This window comes from Pogonomyrmex barbatus, unplaced genomic scaffold (assembly GCF_055798465.1).
Source record: "Pogonomyrmex barbatus isolate J1 unplaced genomic scaffold, ASM5579846v1 scaffold8, whole genome shotgun sequence".
Classification (NCBI taxonomy): domain Eukaryota; kingdom Metazoa; phylum Arthropoda; class Insecta; order Hymenoptera; family Formicidae; genus Pogonomyrmex; species Pogonomyrmex barbatus.
In genome coordinates, this window is record NW_028297182.1 from 255,771 (window position 1) to 274,011 (window position 18,241).

The 18,241-nt window shown below is 32.4% G+C and overlaps 1 protein-coding gene across 2 annotated transcripts in view; it reads left to right on the forward strand.

Moving 5' to 3' along the window:
• The window catches only part of LOC105426236 (uncharacterized), a 99,511-nt gene that overhangs the window by 42,428 nt on the left and 38,842 nt on the right, over nucleotides 1-18,241 (forward strand). Inside the window, exons 3-5 of one of the 2 annotated variants that reach the window (XM_011637374.3) lie at nucleotides 2,548-2,681; nucleotides 5,549-5,639; nucleotides 5,993-6,265. In XM_011637374.3, coding sequence (XP_011635676.1) covers nucleotides 2,548-2,681; nucleotides 5,549-5,639; nucleotides 5,993-6,010 — 243 coding nt within the window. In that variant the 3' untranslated portion in view covers nucleotides 6,011-6,265. Of the gene's footprint in view, nucleotides 1-2,547; nucleotides 2,682-5,548; nucleotides 5,640-5,992; nucleotides 6,266-18,241 lie in introns of those variants that run through there. The other variant, XM_089084215.1, reaches the window with a different exon arrangement.

Here is an 18,241-nt window from a genome sequence, read left to right on the forward strand (position 1 = left end):
TAATAATGCATGAGCGTGGCAATTTCCGTTCTGTTCTACACTGTATCGCAGAGCAAGCAAAATATTTGCTTACTGACTCGCTTGGAGAAATTGCAAATTTGTTGTACTGTGCGCTCCACCTTTTCTGTTTCTCTTGATTTATCGCCGAACGTTACGTTATATACAAATTAAGATAAATTCTAAATCATTATTGCACCCGTAAAAGTACATCATAACTTATATGTAAATACTGCTTGAATCGAACTTACTTATATACCGGTTGCGGCGCGATATAATTTAAATTCCAACTCGGAGTGCAAACGTTTAACGACCATAAAATGGGTTGGATACCTCTAATTCTTTTGCGGCTGCTGGTATCCACGCATAGATGTCTGCAATGCAGGGATATATAGAGTTTTTTTTTTTCAATACAATTTGTCTCCTCGATGTTCATTTATTAAAACGGACATAAATGGAAGAATATTAAAAGATAAATGTATAAGACGTACAGAGTAATTAGTATAATCAGAATAAGAGTAAAAATACTGGAAAAATAAAAATTAAAGATAAATGTATAAGAAATATGTATGTACATTTACATATGTTATATTCAAATAAAGATGTAATCTGGCTGTTGACGATTAATTAATTACTTAATTACCACAATGAAAATAGATAACTTTACGAACAGATAATTATTTAACTTTTATCTTTCTATAGTGTTTAAATAATCCTTGAGAATGATTAGCATTTCATTAATTATCCCACGCCTATTGCCCAGTTTCTAATTTAAAAATTAAAAAAAAAAAAGGTTAATATAAAATACACACACACACATGTAGCATAAAGAGAGAAAGGATAAGGAATGTGAAACATCCCGAAGATATCTTTTGATTTTATCCTAATGATCTTGGGGATGGGGATACCGGTTGACGGCGGTGCGTGAATCAGAGAAGCGGTACGATTCGCATATTCACGAGCGCATTCACAACGAGCTTCCATTTCTTCGGTGGAATTAGCGCAATCTAACAATAATAACTCATATAATCGTAGGAAGTCCAGTACTTTCGGCCAATTATGGAGTACGGTTCGTATGCGCAAACCTCCGTGGAGCGCAGCGATCCTAGGGGCGAGTCTTAGCGGCAAGCAAATCGTATCTCTCTCTCTCTATATCTCGTTTATCTATTTAAGTATCTCTGCGCTTATACGTGTACGTGTACGTACGTATGTACGCAGCCAAGTATGCCTATGAGAACGATTTACATATACATGCGCGTGCGTGCGTGCGTGCGTGCGTGCGTGCGTGTCGCGTTGCGTACGAGATGTTCGCGCGCATGCTGCAGTCGCGCGCGTGAAATCGAACTTGCGCGACTTGTGTGAAACGTGCGTATTATACGTACGTACTTATCGCGCTCGTGTGGACGTAGCAGGGAAACCGAAATCGTTACGAGATATAAATAAAAACATGAGGCTCTTTTACGCTGTGACCTCTTTCAAGCCATTTATAAAAAAAAAAAACATTGCTCCTTTAGCCCATTAATTTCGTTCACGGTGGCAATCGATGCTAAAACGTTTTTAATAGAAAGTATAATAAAGTACAAGAAAGTTACATTAAACAAGTAAAATTGAATTACAATTTGATCTAGCAGTTATGTTTTTTTATTAACAGTACACGAACTTTTATTTTATTGTCTATTAAATTTTTAATTTTTTAATATATTTTTATATACTTTTGTAATCTTTTTTGTAAATTTGTATTTAAATATGAGAAAAGTTTTTACTGTAAAATTTATTGATTAATAAGCTATATATTTTTTAGTCTTGTCTCTAATAAAGTAAACTGACGATGCTTGGAAAAATTTTTGATTGCAAGGTCGTTATTAAGTCTATTTTTAAATATGTGATTGTTTTTACAAAAGAATGTTATTGAAATATTGCGAATGAATTCTGTCGATAGTTGAGAGAGAAAACTATATACCAACATATGGTTATTGAAGGCAGAACTGTATTGCCGTCAGTTGATATATTCTTTACGTTCTTTTCTACGACACGTTCTCGTATGATGGTAAAAGGAACAGTTTCTTCCTTTACGACTATAGTAAGAAACTATTATATGGGTAATAGAAGAAAGCATAAAAAGTTCTTTTTGTAGATAATCGTACTTTCGCAAAGTAATCAACTGCCGCGTAAAACAGAACCAAATTTCTACGTCCAAAATCGAGATTTTTGCAGTTTTAAATAAATAATCCGTTTTTACATTTTGAGATCCTAACATTTTGCGAAGATAGCTTTTTAAAAAAATGATTTTTTTCATTTCTTTTCTATTTTTTTGCAGACGATAAATATATCGTCCATCTAGCTAACTAGCTAACAATCTATTGTTAGATATATAAATTAGCAAAATAAAACATCGTGTTAAAATGTAAAATTATCTTTTAAATATTTTATTCCTTTCTCGTTCCTTATTTTGAAATACGTTATATTGAGAAGCCACAAAATGTATTTTATTAAATGTATTTAATTACCGTCATCTAACCCGTGGAGCAAATAATCCTTATTTTGTTTTAGGTTACTTCGTTACTCTTAGAAGGTGAACGCCGTAAATTGGCAGTCTTGCAAAGAGAATTGCAAGTAGCCCTCGAAGAAGGTGGAAGTGTAAAGGTGAAGGAGAAGCAACGACAGGAATTGCTACATGCTATATCGTAAGTTTCCTTTAAAAAAATCTTTTAGTAATATAAATATAGATATTGCTAATGTGTGTCTTTTATAAATGGAATTATTAAATTATAAAAATACATATACATAAAATATTATATATATATATATATATATATATATATATATATATAAAATATGTATACAAGCATGTGTCTTTTGTATGTTCAATTAGATTGAACTTTAATTTTTTAAACAGAGATTTTATTGTTTTTATTCGCAAGTACTGTATAAATTTAAAAAAATTTATTTTAACCGATTTTGACCGATTTTAAAAAATTTATACAGTAAGTCTCTCTTTTTGAAGAAAATTCTTGCATATTTTATGTATACTAAGATAAGTAATTATTTGTGTAGTAGAGGCTTTCGAATAATACATTTACTAAGAGGCAACTAAAACGTGGAATAAACGCGAACTTTATGTTAGAACCGACTCCCATGGGAACGCAAAAGCTTAACTTCTAAAAGATTTAGCGAGGGCGGTCTCGTGACGGAGTAATAATTTTATCGCAGCACTTTTTACTCCCATCAGAAAATGTTTCATCGCGTTATCTTCAGTATACTCTGCATAATGCTCAAGCGAACATAACGAGCGAAATTACGTTCTAACGAAGCTTAACTCATTAATATCAAGGTTTAAACTAACTTTTCAGTTTATAGTACGCAGCATCACAAAGTTTCGTAACTTGTGCATTATCTTATCGTCGCGTAAAGTTCAATTACGTGATTTACTGTAAATACTTTCCGTTGACTTCGTAATGAATCGACTCGGAAATGGGAGTGTGGCACAGTTTCCAGGAGTGGAACCTTATTTTGCACGAGCAAAATTTTTTAAATTCTTTTCACTTTTTGCATTACATGTGGCGGAAAAGAGTAATGGAGGCTTTGAGGAAGAGTGCAGCAGGTCAGCGGAACGCGAGACTTTTTTTTTTTTCACGCGTACAAATGCAAAGTTGTTTGAATAGCTCCACCCTCGCGTTTGCAATCTCTAGTGTCTTGTTTGTACACGGCTTTCTTACAGTCGGCCGTTTGATTATGCGACATTGATAAATTTATAAGATAATGGATATATCTCAAAATTTTATAATCCTAATTTTTAATATTCAAAAATGTACAAGACGATTAAAGAGACAAGTATTCGGAGGACCGAATTAAAAACGTGAAATTAAGATATAACCAAATATAATTTTATATATATATATATATATATTTTATATATATATATATATATATTTTATATATATATATATATATATATATATATATATATATATAATAAAAGTGGTAAATATATGCGACATTTCTTAAGTATTAAGAAAGCTTTTACATATTTATTATTCTACGGCTGCTACGACGATCTTGGCTGAGACAAATAGGAATTTCGCGAAGGAAAAAGACTTCATAGACTCTAGGTACTTTGCACTGAAAATCAAGTGCGTAACCTTGTCTTAAATCGATTTTAGTGGTGTGGAAAATCTTTTGAAGAGAAAGTTTAGACAAAAAGCAAATCTCCATAACACTTATGTAAATTTATCCGATGAAATATTACTACATATAATATTACTACAGTATAATGTGTTAGCATATTCTGAGAGATATTAAGCGAAAGATTATGTTCCCGGTAAGTTCTGTTCGTCGTACGATAAAGTCGTCGAAAATAGAACGAATTGCATCATATAGTTCACATATAATTCAATTTCAATTATTTGTCTTCAAGTTATTCAAGTTTTTGATTGTTTTCTAAACAATCTTTATTTCTTTAAAAAATATCAAAACGAGCGACTAACAATATAAAACGACTAAATAAAAAATGGTTATTTTACGTATAATAAAAATTAGCGTTCAATATAGTTTTGACTCATAGAATTTTCTTTAATATTTGTTTATTGAACGTGAAAAAAATTTGTTACTATAAATCTACATCTTGTGTACATTCGTAAATGTTTGACATTCCTCTTTAATATATTTTGAAATATCTAAAATAAAATAAAGTATTATTCAATTTTATTAATCTCCCCCCTCATTTCTCTTGAGCAGAGTTCCGTATATACAGTCTACGACGTTAGTAAAGTCTTTGTAGGCAAGATTAGCATGTTATCGCCGTCGCAGAACGTGCGCTAAAGCGTCCTGCAACCGCTTTCAAAATCCAGCTTAATCGACAAAAAAGCTCATACGATACCTCTCACTCGCGCAATTAATTCCCTTCTGAACTTTACCGTGCCGGTTCAAACTCCGGGGAATTTTCCGGATAGAGAGAGAACTCACGCGCTCGAGCTCACGCGCTCGTTCGTCATGTGCTTGCGATCACGTGCAAGTGCACGCGAGTGCATGGAATCACCTCCTCGTGCGAGGAGGCAGGCGGAAGAACCCTAATTTATAAGATTTAGTTTGCTTTCTCGTAATTGCCAAAGTTGCTTCGCTCAAGAAACTTTTTCAGTTTGTAAATCACCGGCTAAAGGTCTCCCAGAAAATGTGCTAGTGGGTCGTGAGGATGCCATCGTCTTCTCGTTATGGCGGCTTAGGCTCCTAGCCAAGGAGGATCTGAAGATAGTAGCCAAACTGCTCTTACACTTTCGGTAGTTTCACACGAAAATGATGCTCCAAGATGATGGACTTTTTTACGCGACGAAATTTTCTCGACGTAAAGACAGTTTTATTTTTATCAAATTTAATTTGATGATTATCACTTACGATATATTGTTCACGTTTCAGCTATTGGCTATTGGCTTTCTATTGTAATTTTATTCATAATGATAATATTTAATTTAGCAGCTCAGAAAAAGTTTATATCTTGCGTTCGCTTTTATGAGACACTTTGTGAAATTAATCTTTCCGTTAAATTTTTTGCCCGCAGAAAAATTCAAGGACAACACGAGCAACTCGACAAAGAGTACAGGATTCACGCTGCCGGTGTTCTTCTATGCAACTCAAGAGGATCCGGAAAGGTAAGGGACAGTAGATGCCCATTATTCTTTCCTTTTTATTCGCGATTCTTAGAAGACAAATGATCTCGATTATTGCTGCGCGACGAATTATCGTCCTTCGCGAAACTCGAGTACTGTCGTTCGTTGACATTTGACGCCTAAGTTTTCTCTGTTGCTCCTTGAATCGGATCGATAGTCCCTTCAAGATAACGATGACGCACTAATCGACATTCTCGTCAAAGTATTCTCGTAATAAAATGTTCTACTTCCGTCCAATTTTCATGGATCGGATAACTAGTAGGATACTGACTAATTACGCTTCCGTTTAATGATAGATATCGTCTGAATGAGGTTAAAAAAAACTTACCTTTCAGAGAAAGACATTTAAATGAACGGAGCGAGGGAAAATGGAAGAGAGTGAAAATGAATTGTCGATGATGCTAAATAAATCTGTTGAATTGATGTAAGCGATCCTATAAAAACAGTGATGTGTTTTAAATCGCCAGAATAATCGATCACAAACGCCTTATTCTTTTTATTATAAAATTTTTTTAGGAGATTCAGCTATGGCAGAACACTTTTGTTATACATTATTTATAACAATCCATATACATAATACATATATAAAATTTTCATAAATAATGTGAATATTAAATTATAAAATGAACTTTATAATATAAAATGAACTGTTTTCATTATTATTTGATATATTACTTTTCTTCTTTTCTGAAAAAAAATGATTAACTTTTTAAAGAAACGTCTTTTTGTTAACAATTTATGTAGTATCATTATAGATAGAGTTGGAGTTGATTAAATATCTCTTTAACATTTGCAAATTGAAATTACGCAAATATTAGTGCAGCTTATCTTCACATTCATTTTTTAATAGATTCTCCGACTCGCGCCGATTAATTTGAAAAGATCTCCGAGATTCTTGCGCAATTACAAAGGCTCAACGATAGCAAAAATTACTATGAAAAAGAAGAAGCTCTTGAGCGAACTCTTTTTTTCTGAAATCCCATTGGTCCTACCTCTTTGTTGCCACGCTCGATATCTGTAACAATCACTTCGCTTCCAGGAGCTCTCAGGAAGCTTTAGTAAGCTCCGGTAAGCTGTTATTAGACTCGGTACATAATAGACTGCCTGCCTCGCCTTCGTTCCGCTTTGCATCGTTGGACCTTCAAACGACGACGTTCGTGTCGTCGCTTTATTCCTTTCATTAAATAATCTTAACGTAAGAAATTCATAAGAGCCAATACAAAGCCTGGGGTGCTCTTTTCTTGCTTGTTTGTGCTAATAATTAGGTTTTACAGTGCATTAACATAGTTTCGTATTATACATTCTTGTCGTCACCATTATAATTACGTTCTTTCTTGAGAGCAAGCTTCGCAGGGACTAAACGCTAACGACACTGTAGAGATATAACGGACGATAATGTAACGACATCTGCTTACGGTGAATTATGTAAAAATGATCGCTATACAGCATATATTACTTCCTTATTAATTATTTTATAGTTGTGAATATTGATAATTAAAACATACACACACACAATTACAATTAATAGTAATTAGAATATATATACATTTTAATTATTAATTAATTTTGTATGTATTGTGTGTGTGTGTGTGTGTGTGTGTGTGTGTGTCTGTGTGTGTGTGTGTGTGTGTGTGTATGTGTGTGTTTGCATCTCAGGATAAAATTTTTTCTTAAAAAATTTTCATAAATCACTACAATTGAATTTTTTACGTATTCAAGATATTTCTGATCAATAAATGCTGTTTCTATTCTATATATGTTATATAAATATAAAAATAATATTTTTGTTTTCAAAAACAAATTCTTTTATTTAATATAAATATCAAATAAAAAAATCTATATTTGAAAAAAATTAAATTTATCAGTTTTTAAATAGTATAACAGGAGACAATTGAAATTAGTTATTAAGATTTGTATCATTTTGATGATTTATATCATTTAGTTGCTTTATACCCTCCGTAACTTGGATTGCGTAGTTTGTATGTTTTAAGTAGATAAAAATAGCGCTTTTTTAACCTCCAGTTTAAACGTTCATCATGTTTAGATTTAATTCTTTCCCATTTAAAAAGTTTTAAATTTGGTCTTTCTTTCAATATTATTCTTTCAATGAGAAAACATTCACGGTTTTTTCCTTCATTTTTGAAGAATCTGGATATAGAATATTTAAAAATTGGAGATATTTTTTCCATGTTAACTGGATATATATTATTTTGATCAAATATTGCTGACTCGATAAAAATATTTGTACGAATGTTTTATGCTATTTACAATATTTTATATCTATCCATCCAGACTTTTCGGAATTTATATTTAATCTGTAATATTAATGATTAAATATATATATATATATATATATATATAAAATATTTTTAACATCGCAAGATATTTGTAATTTCAAACGCATATTTTTGCAGTTTATCGATATTTAATATCGATATTTGATTTCAAATATGTTAATGTTATTTTCAAAGCAGTTTTCTATCTTAAAAAAATGTCTTACTTTTGTTTTTTATATTGCTATTATTTACAACATCTATATATGCAAATATTAAATATTAACATTGAATTAAAAAAATTGCAAACATTTCTTTCTACAATTTATATACAATTATGAAAGAACGTGCGATTGTATAAGTTGATTTCAAGTACAGTTTATATCGAAAATTCTTAAGCTAAGATGCTCTTAATATACCACATATTACAACAACACAAAGATGAAAATTATGCGCGAAACAAAGAATCTATATAAAATTTGTGGTTGGCTTATTTCTCAGTAATAAACATTGTATAGTCAGTAATATTTTAAGGCGAAATTTAAAGGCGATATGAATGCATCGTCTAAGGAGCGGACAAGTTTGCCAAGAAAATCAGTAAGATAGACGATATCCTGTGTTATACAGCGACGCTTCAGCCGTAATATATTCAATTTCTATTCCTCTCTATATCCGTACTCGTCTCACCTTTTGCTAAACGAAGCTCTGGTTATCACTGCGTCATAAATCTATTTACCGTCAAATCTTTTAGCTCGCTAATATCAGCTACTTGATTCACTCTAAAATATGGATAAATGTCAATCAAATAATTTCTGATCTATAAAAATATTTGACAAATAACACTCTATAAGATTTATAAAGTTGCAAATATAATTGATGATATTAACGTGGATCAATTATTCTTCTCTTAAATGATGAAGTAAGATAGAATGGGATCAAAATTTTTTATTTCTAGACTTGGCACTTTTTAATAAGAAATCAATGTGACGTTGAATTATTTGTTGAATTACTAATATAATGAATGAATCGATCGAGTTTCTTGTTATCGAAGTGAAACGTAGCCCGAAAGAACATTTAACTTTCGAGAGAACATTGGCACGGTATAAAATAAACCCCTTCGGGGTTTCATCGTCGGATCTACCGCATAATGGATTCAATTTCTTTGGTCCTGTCTATCGCTACCGTCCTTCTCTTTGGCCTTCTTACCTTCTCTCTTTGTCTTTGAGCACGAGTTGAGCACCTTCTTCGCATCTAAATGAAGGTTTGGTCGGATTATCGCGCCTTCGCAAGAACGAAATATGGTCGTGCCGGGTACCATTCGCGAACGTTCTTGAAACGTTCGAGAGTCGTCGATTCTATCTCAAGCTCAACATCTTCGGTAGCATCGAGCTGCGAGAGAAACTAAAGCTCCCAGAAGCTGCGGGCTCTGAATCGAAGTATGGCAAAACAGTGTAGGATGTTATAGCGTCGTACAGCATCGAACGATAAGTCGTATCCAGGTCATCACCGCGATTCGAAGTGGCCAACGGTATTTTATGTTAAAGTAGACGCCGAAGAATGGGGAAGAATTCAGCTTCTGGGAAATAGGAAATACATGTCGAGAAGATGGGAAGGGCAATGGGAAATGAGCAGGGATGAGGACGGACGTGTCGTGAAAGTGTGCACCTTATGGAAGAATGTAGAATGAAAGAAGCGAGCGTTGAACAAGCGAGGAAAAGGAAACCTCGTGGAAAATGAAAATGGTTACCGTAGAACGACGTGGTCGACGTGGATACGAATGGAAACGCAACGGAGTGCATTATGCGGCGGAGAAGCCGCGTAAAAGCGACGGCTGGACGATGCTGAAAAAGTCCGGGGGAGCGATGCTGAACGGGAAGCTGAACAGAAGCGTCGACGGAACGTCGACGGTCGAATCGAGATGGAAGATACGAGCTACGAGGAGAGAGAATAGATCGGTTGCACGATCAAACTAAATAACTACGCTTACCGCATCGGCACGTGACATCCTTCCTCACCTTTCCTTCCTTTCGATTTCCTCGTCGTTCCTTTGTAACCACCTTATTCCATTCACGTTCGACGAACGAGGGCGGGATGCATTAGCGGTGTCCAATTACAGAGCAGTACTTTGCCTGCAGGCCAGGCGCATTACCTCGTCGTACACTTAAAGGGAGGTGGCGATACGGTTATCCCCGTAGTGCGAAAATAATAAACTAATTTGCAAGTCAAGGTTCGTACGTATAGATTATTACAGCCCCGCCTTCTTGGAGTTATGCGGAAGCGCGCTGTTTCATGTCTACTTGTGTTGTTCTAAACATATCCCAAAACATTATCATTGCGCACGTCATACAACGTGCACATTGCGCGGGTAAATAGAATCGATTGTACCGATATATATATATATATATATATATATATATATATATATATATATATATATCGTTTGTAACAAAGTATATTAATTTTAATTATTTATTCTATACATTTATGAATATGAATATGAAATTTTCGCATATTTTTTAAAGGAATAATTGAAACTTTTAATATTAATTAAGACTTATTTTTACAAAGTAAATATGCGAAATGTATATATATTAATTAGAGAGAGAGAGAGAGAGAGAGAGGGGGGGGGGAAATATGTGCTATTGTAATATTGTTACATTATCATATACTAAAATTATTACTATATTGAAAATGAATTATACAATCATACATTGCAGTAATATTGAAGAAATAAAAAAAAATGCGATTTGTTAATGGAACATCAAACTGCGTGATGAAATTGTACTAACGGATGGAAAGATTAATAATTCGATATCGAATCGTTTCGCGTTTATGGCACAGTGCGAACTGACACTGATTACTCGACATAGTTTATTAAAATGGGCGACGGAGTGTAATGGAAAATCCACTTTTCGTGCGCGATTTGTCAGAGAGAGAGATACGCATGCAATGGTAACGAGTGATGTAACAGATGATTTTATTACAAAATGAGTGTCATAAGAGTGTCCTCTCTTGCTTCTCTATCTGTTGAGTACAGATTTTTTATTATTGTTAGATGATGCCTGCACGTGGCATTAGTCACGTTTTGTTTGTTGTTCGATTTATACAAAATATAAATATATATTAGATGTTGTGTATACGCGCATATTATGTACATTTTATATATATAGGGTATCCGGCATCGGTCATATAAGTCCTGTCAATAGCTACGCACGGGTCGCTTGAAGTAAACAATTCCTCACGCGCCCCCTATCAACAATGATCGCCTATCAACAATGAGCGGGAGTATCTTATCGCGCGCTTGCATTTGCCGGTGCTAATACGGTCATTTTTAATAATTAATAACTCGACAATTATCGCGAAACTTGCAAAATGATAGAGGACTTTTCTACTCAGCTCTACCTGCACACGAGAGGTGATATGACCGATGCCGGACATCCTGTATATAGAAGTAAAAATTACTTTATATTAAATATATTAAAATTTAAATAATAAGTTTTATCTCACGTTACATTTTTTACAAAAAAAAAAAATATGCTACGTTACTTTACGAATTTATTAATTATAAAACAGAATATTTTTTCAAACTATTTTTATTTCAAGTGTATACGTATATGTGCGCGTGTGAATGATATTACGTGTGAGATATGTAATAATAAATATATTTTCACGCATTTCGCATAATTGCAAATCAAAAAATCCCGCTGTTAATTTAAATAAAATATTGTATTTCAAAAAATACGGTTCTCCAATGAAGTAGTTGCTGTCACAATTATCATTTCCCTTGATCTGCACAGAGATGTCGAATTTCTTCGCGATATCACGCGCAAATCAATATTTCAGATGGCACTTCGAAGCAACGCTCTTTGTTAGATTGTCTCTGTGATCAAACTTTGCATTTCTGCCGTTCACGATGTGGAAATTCACATTCAACCTAGCATCGATGACTGTCAGAGTCGATGTTTTATTCCGATTTCGATCAAATTTTCCTCGAACATTTGTCACGCTCCATCTTCCAACTTAATGTTTCATGAATTTGAAAAAAGGGTTTTAAATCGTATATCAACACAATTTTTTGAAAAAAGAATTTAATAATATTGTGTTAAAATAATCAACAATTAAAAGCGAATAATATACACAAATATATTTAAAAAAGATGTTTTACATATAACATCTCTCTCTCTCTCGTTTTCTTTAATATAGACATATAATATAGAAAAAAATTGATTAAAAAGATTGATATTTTTAAGAATGTGAAGACATTTGAATACATAAAAAATGTAAGTAAGATACAAGCATCCAAGAATCTAAGAATTTTTATAGAATTAATTTTAAAAAGATACAAATAATATAGTAAAAGATATTTTATATTTTGATTGACTTTATATATATAATACAGAATTTTAATCGGAAGATACATTTATAAAGATATAAAAAAATTAAATACCTATATTATAAAATTATAGAGGAAAATAATATCTATTTAAATTTTTATGATAGAAAAGTGTTATGAATATTATATAATTATAATACAATTTTCTTGAATTAAACTACAATCAAAACAAGAGAGATTTTTAAAAATAATAGAGAGGGAGATACTTATCAGCATTATGCAAATATTCGTAAAAGGAATGTTATGTAGTCTTGTAGATGGTATGTACGAAAATTAAAAAATAATAAATTAAAAAATAGTTGTATATAACATTGTAACCTCACGCCTCTTTGTGTACAAATTAATAAATATGCGCACATCATAAAATTAAAAACATGAGGATTAATAATACTGCAAGAGAAGAAAAAAGAGAAGGTAAAAAAATCGATAAATGCAAATTGAAAGTAAACAACATTTGTAAAATTTTTTTCATAAGTTTGTAAAACAACTTGCAGTATTAAGTTTTACATATCGCAAACTGGATGGACGAAGTTTCGTTACATTTTGTCATATAAATAAGAAATGTGAAAATCAATTTTAACAATGTTGCAATCAGAGAAAAATCACCCGCATACCGTGCGACTGTCGCGATAACGAGGAATATAACAATGAGATCGGAGAAGACATCAAGCGAGTTTCGTTTCATTGTATTCCGTTGAGAAATAGGAGCGTTTCGTCGATTGCTGTTGCAGCATTCTGAGAATCGCCGAGCGACGAACGATACCATAGAAAAGCACCGTCGAAAAAGCCTGCGATGAGAAGTTTTAACGACCGAGATTGTATTTTCTACGAAGATGCTCCGTGCCCGTGTACTTATCTGCGATAGCGTTCCTTTTTAATTAAAAATACGTAGCGTCCTTCAGAACCGGCAATTTGAATTCATAGGTTCTCTTTGCTATCGCTTGCGCAAATGATTCTATCGTATGGCAGTGTATGGGGGCCTGAGATGGAAAACGAAAGTTGAAACGCGTTGACAATAATGATAATCGTTTGCGTGCAACGATGATTCCTCTATCTACTCGGCATCTGTGAGCTTCTTCGGAATATGAAAATGAATATTCATTTACTTAGGGCTTTTGACGCAAAGCGGTAATAATAATTGAATTTGATATACCCTTTAAGCAGCTGTGATATGTAAATACGCTGTAGAATATATCACAGCTGTTTCGCGATGCCTCCTCCATTTATTCTCAGCATTTTCAGTCAAAGCGACCTTGACACCTTGACACTTGCACAAAATTGTCAATTATTTTATTTAAGATAAACTGACTGATTAAGCACAAGATTTTTTATTTCGTTATTAGAACAAAGAACGTGTAATATATTTTGCACTTACAATTAGTAGTATATCATATATAGAATCATGTTCATGAATTTTTCTCTTTTCTCATTAACCCATTCTATCGTCATTTTCTTCCTGTGGCGTTTTAATAGGTCGACTCGACCGCAGGTTTCGATTTAATTAAAAATCCCGAGCCATGCTCGCAACGGGTACATTATAAATCTTAAAGTGGCAAAACATGGTGGCAAAACGAAAAACGTTTTTTATCGTTTCATCACATATATAATCACATAGTCATATTATTGATGTGATTTATTTTATTGTCGTATATATAAAACTTTAATTTTTTTTTGTTAATTTTTTTTTATATTTAATATCTATTATTAATTTTAATATGAATGTTGGTGGATACATTGAAATATTAAAGTTTGAATATTATAATTTCTTTTGTTCTTTAAAGGAAATGTTTAATATCACTCAGTTTCATCGTCAATCAAATTTTCGTCAGTAATATCATCAATTGCATTTAATATCGAATCGTTCGTGTTTATAGTTTTCAAGAATAATATAAATCATTATAAATAGACTATAAGGGTATTTTATGTTAACAACATCTTTCTCTCGTTATTATTATTTCCTACAATATGCGATATATACATTGCGTGGTGTCTTTCTAGTAAATCGCGATGTGTCAAACACAATCGAATCAGTGTAACGATATTAAGCTAATGCCCTGGGAGGAGCAAGTCAGCTTATCGGGTTGATGATTTACCGTACCGGCTATCGTAGCGCGCGCAAGCGGTTTACACCCTCTCGTGGTAGTGGAGGCGTAGTAGTGCAGGCGGGTGTTTAGGAAATGGGGGCGAGAAGGTTGCCGAGGTGCCGGAGCTAGGTTAACCGAATTCAAAATTATTACAGTCTGGCTTAACTCTCTCTCGCGTATCCCTTCGCAGTGGAAACCGACTCCGTCGTCGGTGATGGTGAGACGAAGTCGGCGATGTTAGCACGACAGAAACGACAAATCAGAAACGTGGCGGAACGGCGGATAAACGAGAAACGGCAATACGAAGGCAAACCGCAGAGCGGGAAGTAATACAGGGAAGTATCGATGATCGAGACAGAATTATTGTGAGAGAACGAAAAGTGTATGTGTAATTCGTGTTCGTGGTCCTCCGATATAGAGGGAGGTACAAAGTGAGCGAGACGGTATAACGTAATCCAGAAACTGTTGAATATTTGAGATTTATTTTTGATATGTAGATTATTTTATATTTTTATAGGACTGAAAAACAAATTTTTAAAAAATATTGTCAAATGTGGAAATAAAAAAAATTTATAAATTATTTTTTACGTTAATATAAATAAAATATGGAAATATTTAATTTAGAACTGAGGTGTGATATGTTTCAGTAACGTTTATTATAGCTTTAAAAAATACAATCTTTTTTATTATAAAATTGTATTTTAAAAGGCTTAATCTTTTAACATTTAATATTACAATATTAAGTTTAATTTATATTTATATTTTAGTACGTATTTTATTAATATTTGTTAATTAAATATAATGTTTTACTTTCCATTTATATTTTGTCTTCACAGGTTACATTCGTTGCATATGAAATACCGAGGGAACCGTATTATTCTCGCGATCAGAAATTTTTTGTTATCACGATAAATGTTTTTGTCACATTTGTTCGTAGTTTTTAATTCTAAATCATCTAAAAAAAGACCATTAGACATAAAGACGAAAATTATGTAAGAGAGAGAAAGTAACAATAACTCGATATATTTCATCCTTTCGGACTTATTCTCCGCTCGAGCTGTACTCGCTGTACAAAGACCGCTAGACTAGTCACCAGTAATTGCTTCATCTAGTTGTATGTTTGAGTCTGGTTTATGGATCGAGATATATCGTATATTGGATTCGAAGTACGAGCTCGTAGCAGAGATCGTATACAAACCTGGTTTACTCCCTGCGTGCTGATTGAACTTGTTCGTTGCGGCCGTGTGCCGCCTGATATCGTCGATCGTGATCCTCCGACCGCCGCTTCGAAACTGCCAGACAATTTTCGAAATCGATCGCGGCATTCACTCGATAACGAGCCAATTAATGAATATAGCGCGTTTACTCGCGATGACAACGTCGAGCATCGAAAAGTAAGGATACATGGCATATTGTCGATATTGTTATCTTTCTCATGCAATTTTCTGCATCTAGCTCGGTCGATTACGCACACGGCGTTGCAAGAAGTGCTCCGAAAATTAGCTAACAAGCTGCAAATTTCTTATTCTTTCGAACGAAATCATTCGCAAGCGATTGCGATTAATAAGGAGAATTGGATCGATATTATTTATCGTATTGTTCTTGACGAATGTTTCCGTAATAGTCTCGTTTAATAGTTTCGTCGTATACAGACAACTGCTACCTATTATTGTAAGTAATGTTCTTTGTAGAGCAAAATTTCTTCCATTTTTTATACCATTAGCATTGACATAAGAATCAATATTTTAACTATTATTTTTAACATTTTATCGAACATTTCTATGTTACAATTTATTACTTTCAACAGTTTTACATTATTGCAACATAGATGATTATTGTATTAATATAATATTGATAATTTAAATATCAGATTATTTCTAAAATTTAAAATTTTAAAAATCTAAATATATAAAGGTATAAATTTGTGTAAAAATTAATGTATAAGAATTTCTTTTTTTTTTTTTTTTTTTTGAGAAAAGGTTTTTATTATTTTGATTAAATTATTTAATTTAATTATTAGTTATATGTTTGTATTTATATATTTGCAAAATTTTAAATGCTAAATAAGTGAAATAAAAAAGTATTCATTTTACTACTCGCAAATATGAGAAAGAAAAAACCCGCTTGTTTTAACATTTAAAAAATTTTCAATCGATTATTCTACTCTTTTTTGATAAATTACGTTTTAATTTTTCTATTTATACTCTCTTCAGTTTTTAATTCTAGCAGTAATTGATGTTTACAAAAACTATGATGTTTACAAAAATTGCTGGTATGTTTTAGAAAGGCTATTGGGATATTAAATATGCATTTAATTAATCGGCAAATGGAAAAACGCATGTTGTGAAAAAATTATTTCTCGTAATTAGACTTTGATATTTCTACAATGTGGTGATAACAATTTACAATACAAATAAATGAATAATATAAACGTTAACATATGTTCTGCGACGAAATAATCAAAGAAAAACAAAAAGTATCTAACGCAGAAAGGAATTTTAATAAATTTAATAATTCAATTCTCTAATAAATAATTATATACCGCTTATACGAGACGTTATATTAACTCTTTACTCTCGCAAGTGATTTGCATTACTCCAAATCACAGTTTCAACGCGTAGCTGCTTTTATTATAAACACAAATTTCGAACTTTACGGCATTGTTATCGTAACAGCAAAATCTCGATAGCATCATAATGCGACAAAACACGATAGTAGAGATAATGAAAAGGATAATTGTAACAATAATGAGTGTTTTAAATAGGACATTTTCTCGCGCGTTTTTATTTTTCAGCGTTTTTACTTTCATGTGTTTACAAAAAAGTTAATAAGAAAAGAAAATAAGTTATTTCTTTTAATTTGTTAATGCGAAATATATTACATGATTTTTTTTTTTCATCAACATTATTGGCTAAGAAATTTGTGAATGAATAAAGAAAAAAGTTCTTTGCTTTGTAAAGTCACAACACACAAATATTTGTCCTGTTATGACTTTAGATATAATTTTATATAGTCTATCGTTATTTGGAAAAATATAAAATTGTTTAAAAATAATTTATAACTTGTTCAAATAATTTATTCTTGCGTGGAAAAGATACGAGTGCCTGTCCTAGGTTGGAATATATTAACGAAGATGGAAGAGACGTCCTGCATCGGTGAGTGCATGGAGACGATGGATTTTCTTTCCTCTTTAGTTACTTTCGTCGGTTTTCTTCCACACTAGCAACTCCCTTCTTTAGACCCCGACACCACTGGCATACCGAATAGAATAAAATAGCGATTAATCATGGTCGTACGGATAGTGGTGTGAGAAATTCTTCAAGAATGGAATCGCGACGTTGATTACATCCTGAAACGATGACGAACGAGTTTCGATCAATTTTCCGGGATTTTGTCATGAGAAAATTATCGAAGAGTGTTAAAAACCGTATCGAGGAGTTTGAGCAGTTTCGAAGTTCGCGACTGGAGACATACACATATCAACGGATATTACTCTGGAAGACGATCACGTTTTTGTGAATGACACGCACGATCTTACGAGAGAGAACTTTGGAACAAGAACAACTTTGGAGACAAGAACACACAATTGAAAAACTATTTTCTTGTAAATCTTTAATAAAGATGTTTAAAATTTCCCAAATGCAAATATTTACAGTTTTAATATATTAAAAAGTTAAAATATTGAACCACATGAAATATAATACTATTCGAAATGTATGTATGTCACTTCAAAATACATCATCAATCTCAAATATTTTTAGTTTAATAGACAAAGATTCCTCAATATACAATTTTTAATAAAAAAATAATTATGTGTAATTTTTAATAAAAAAT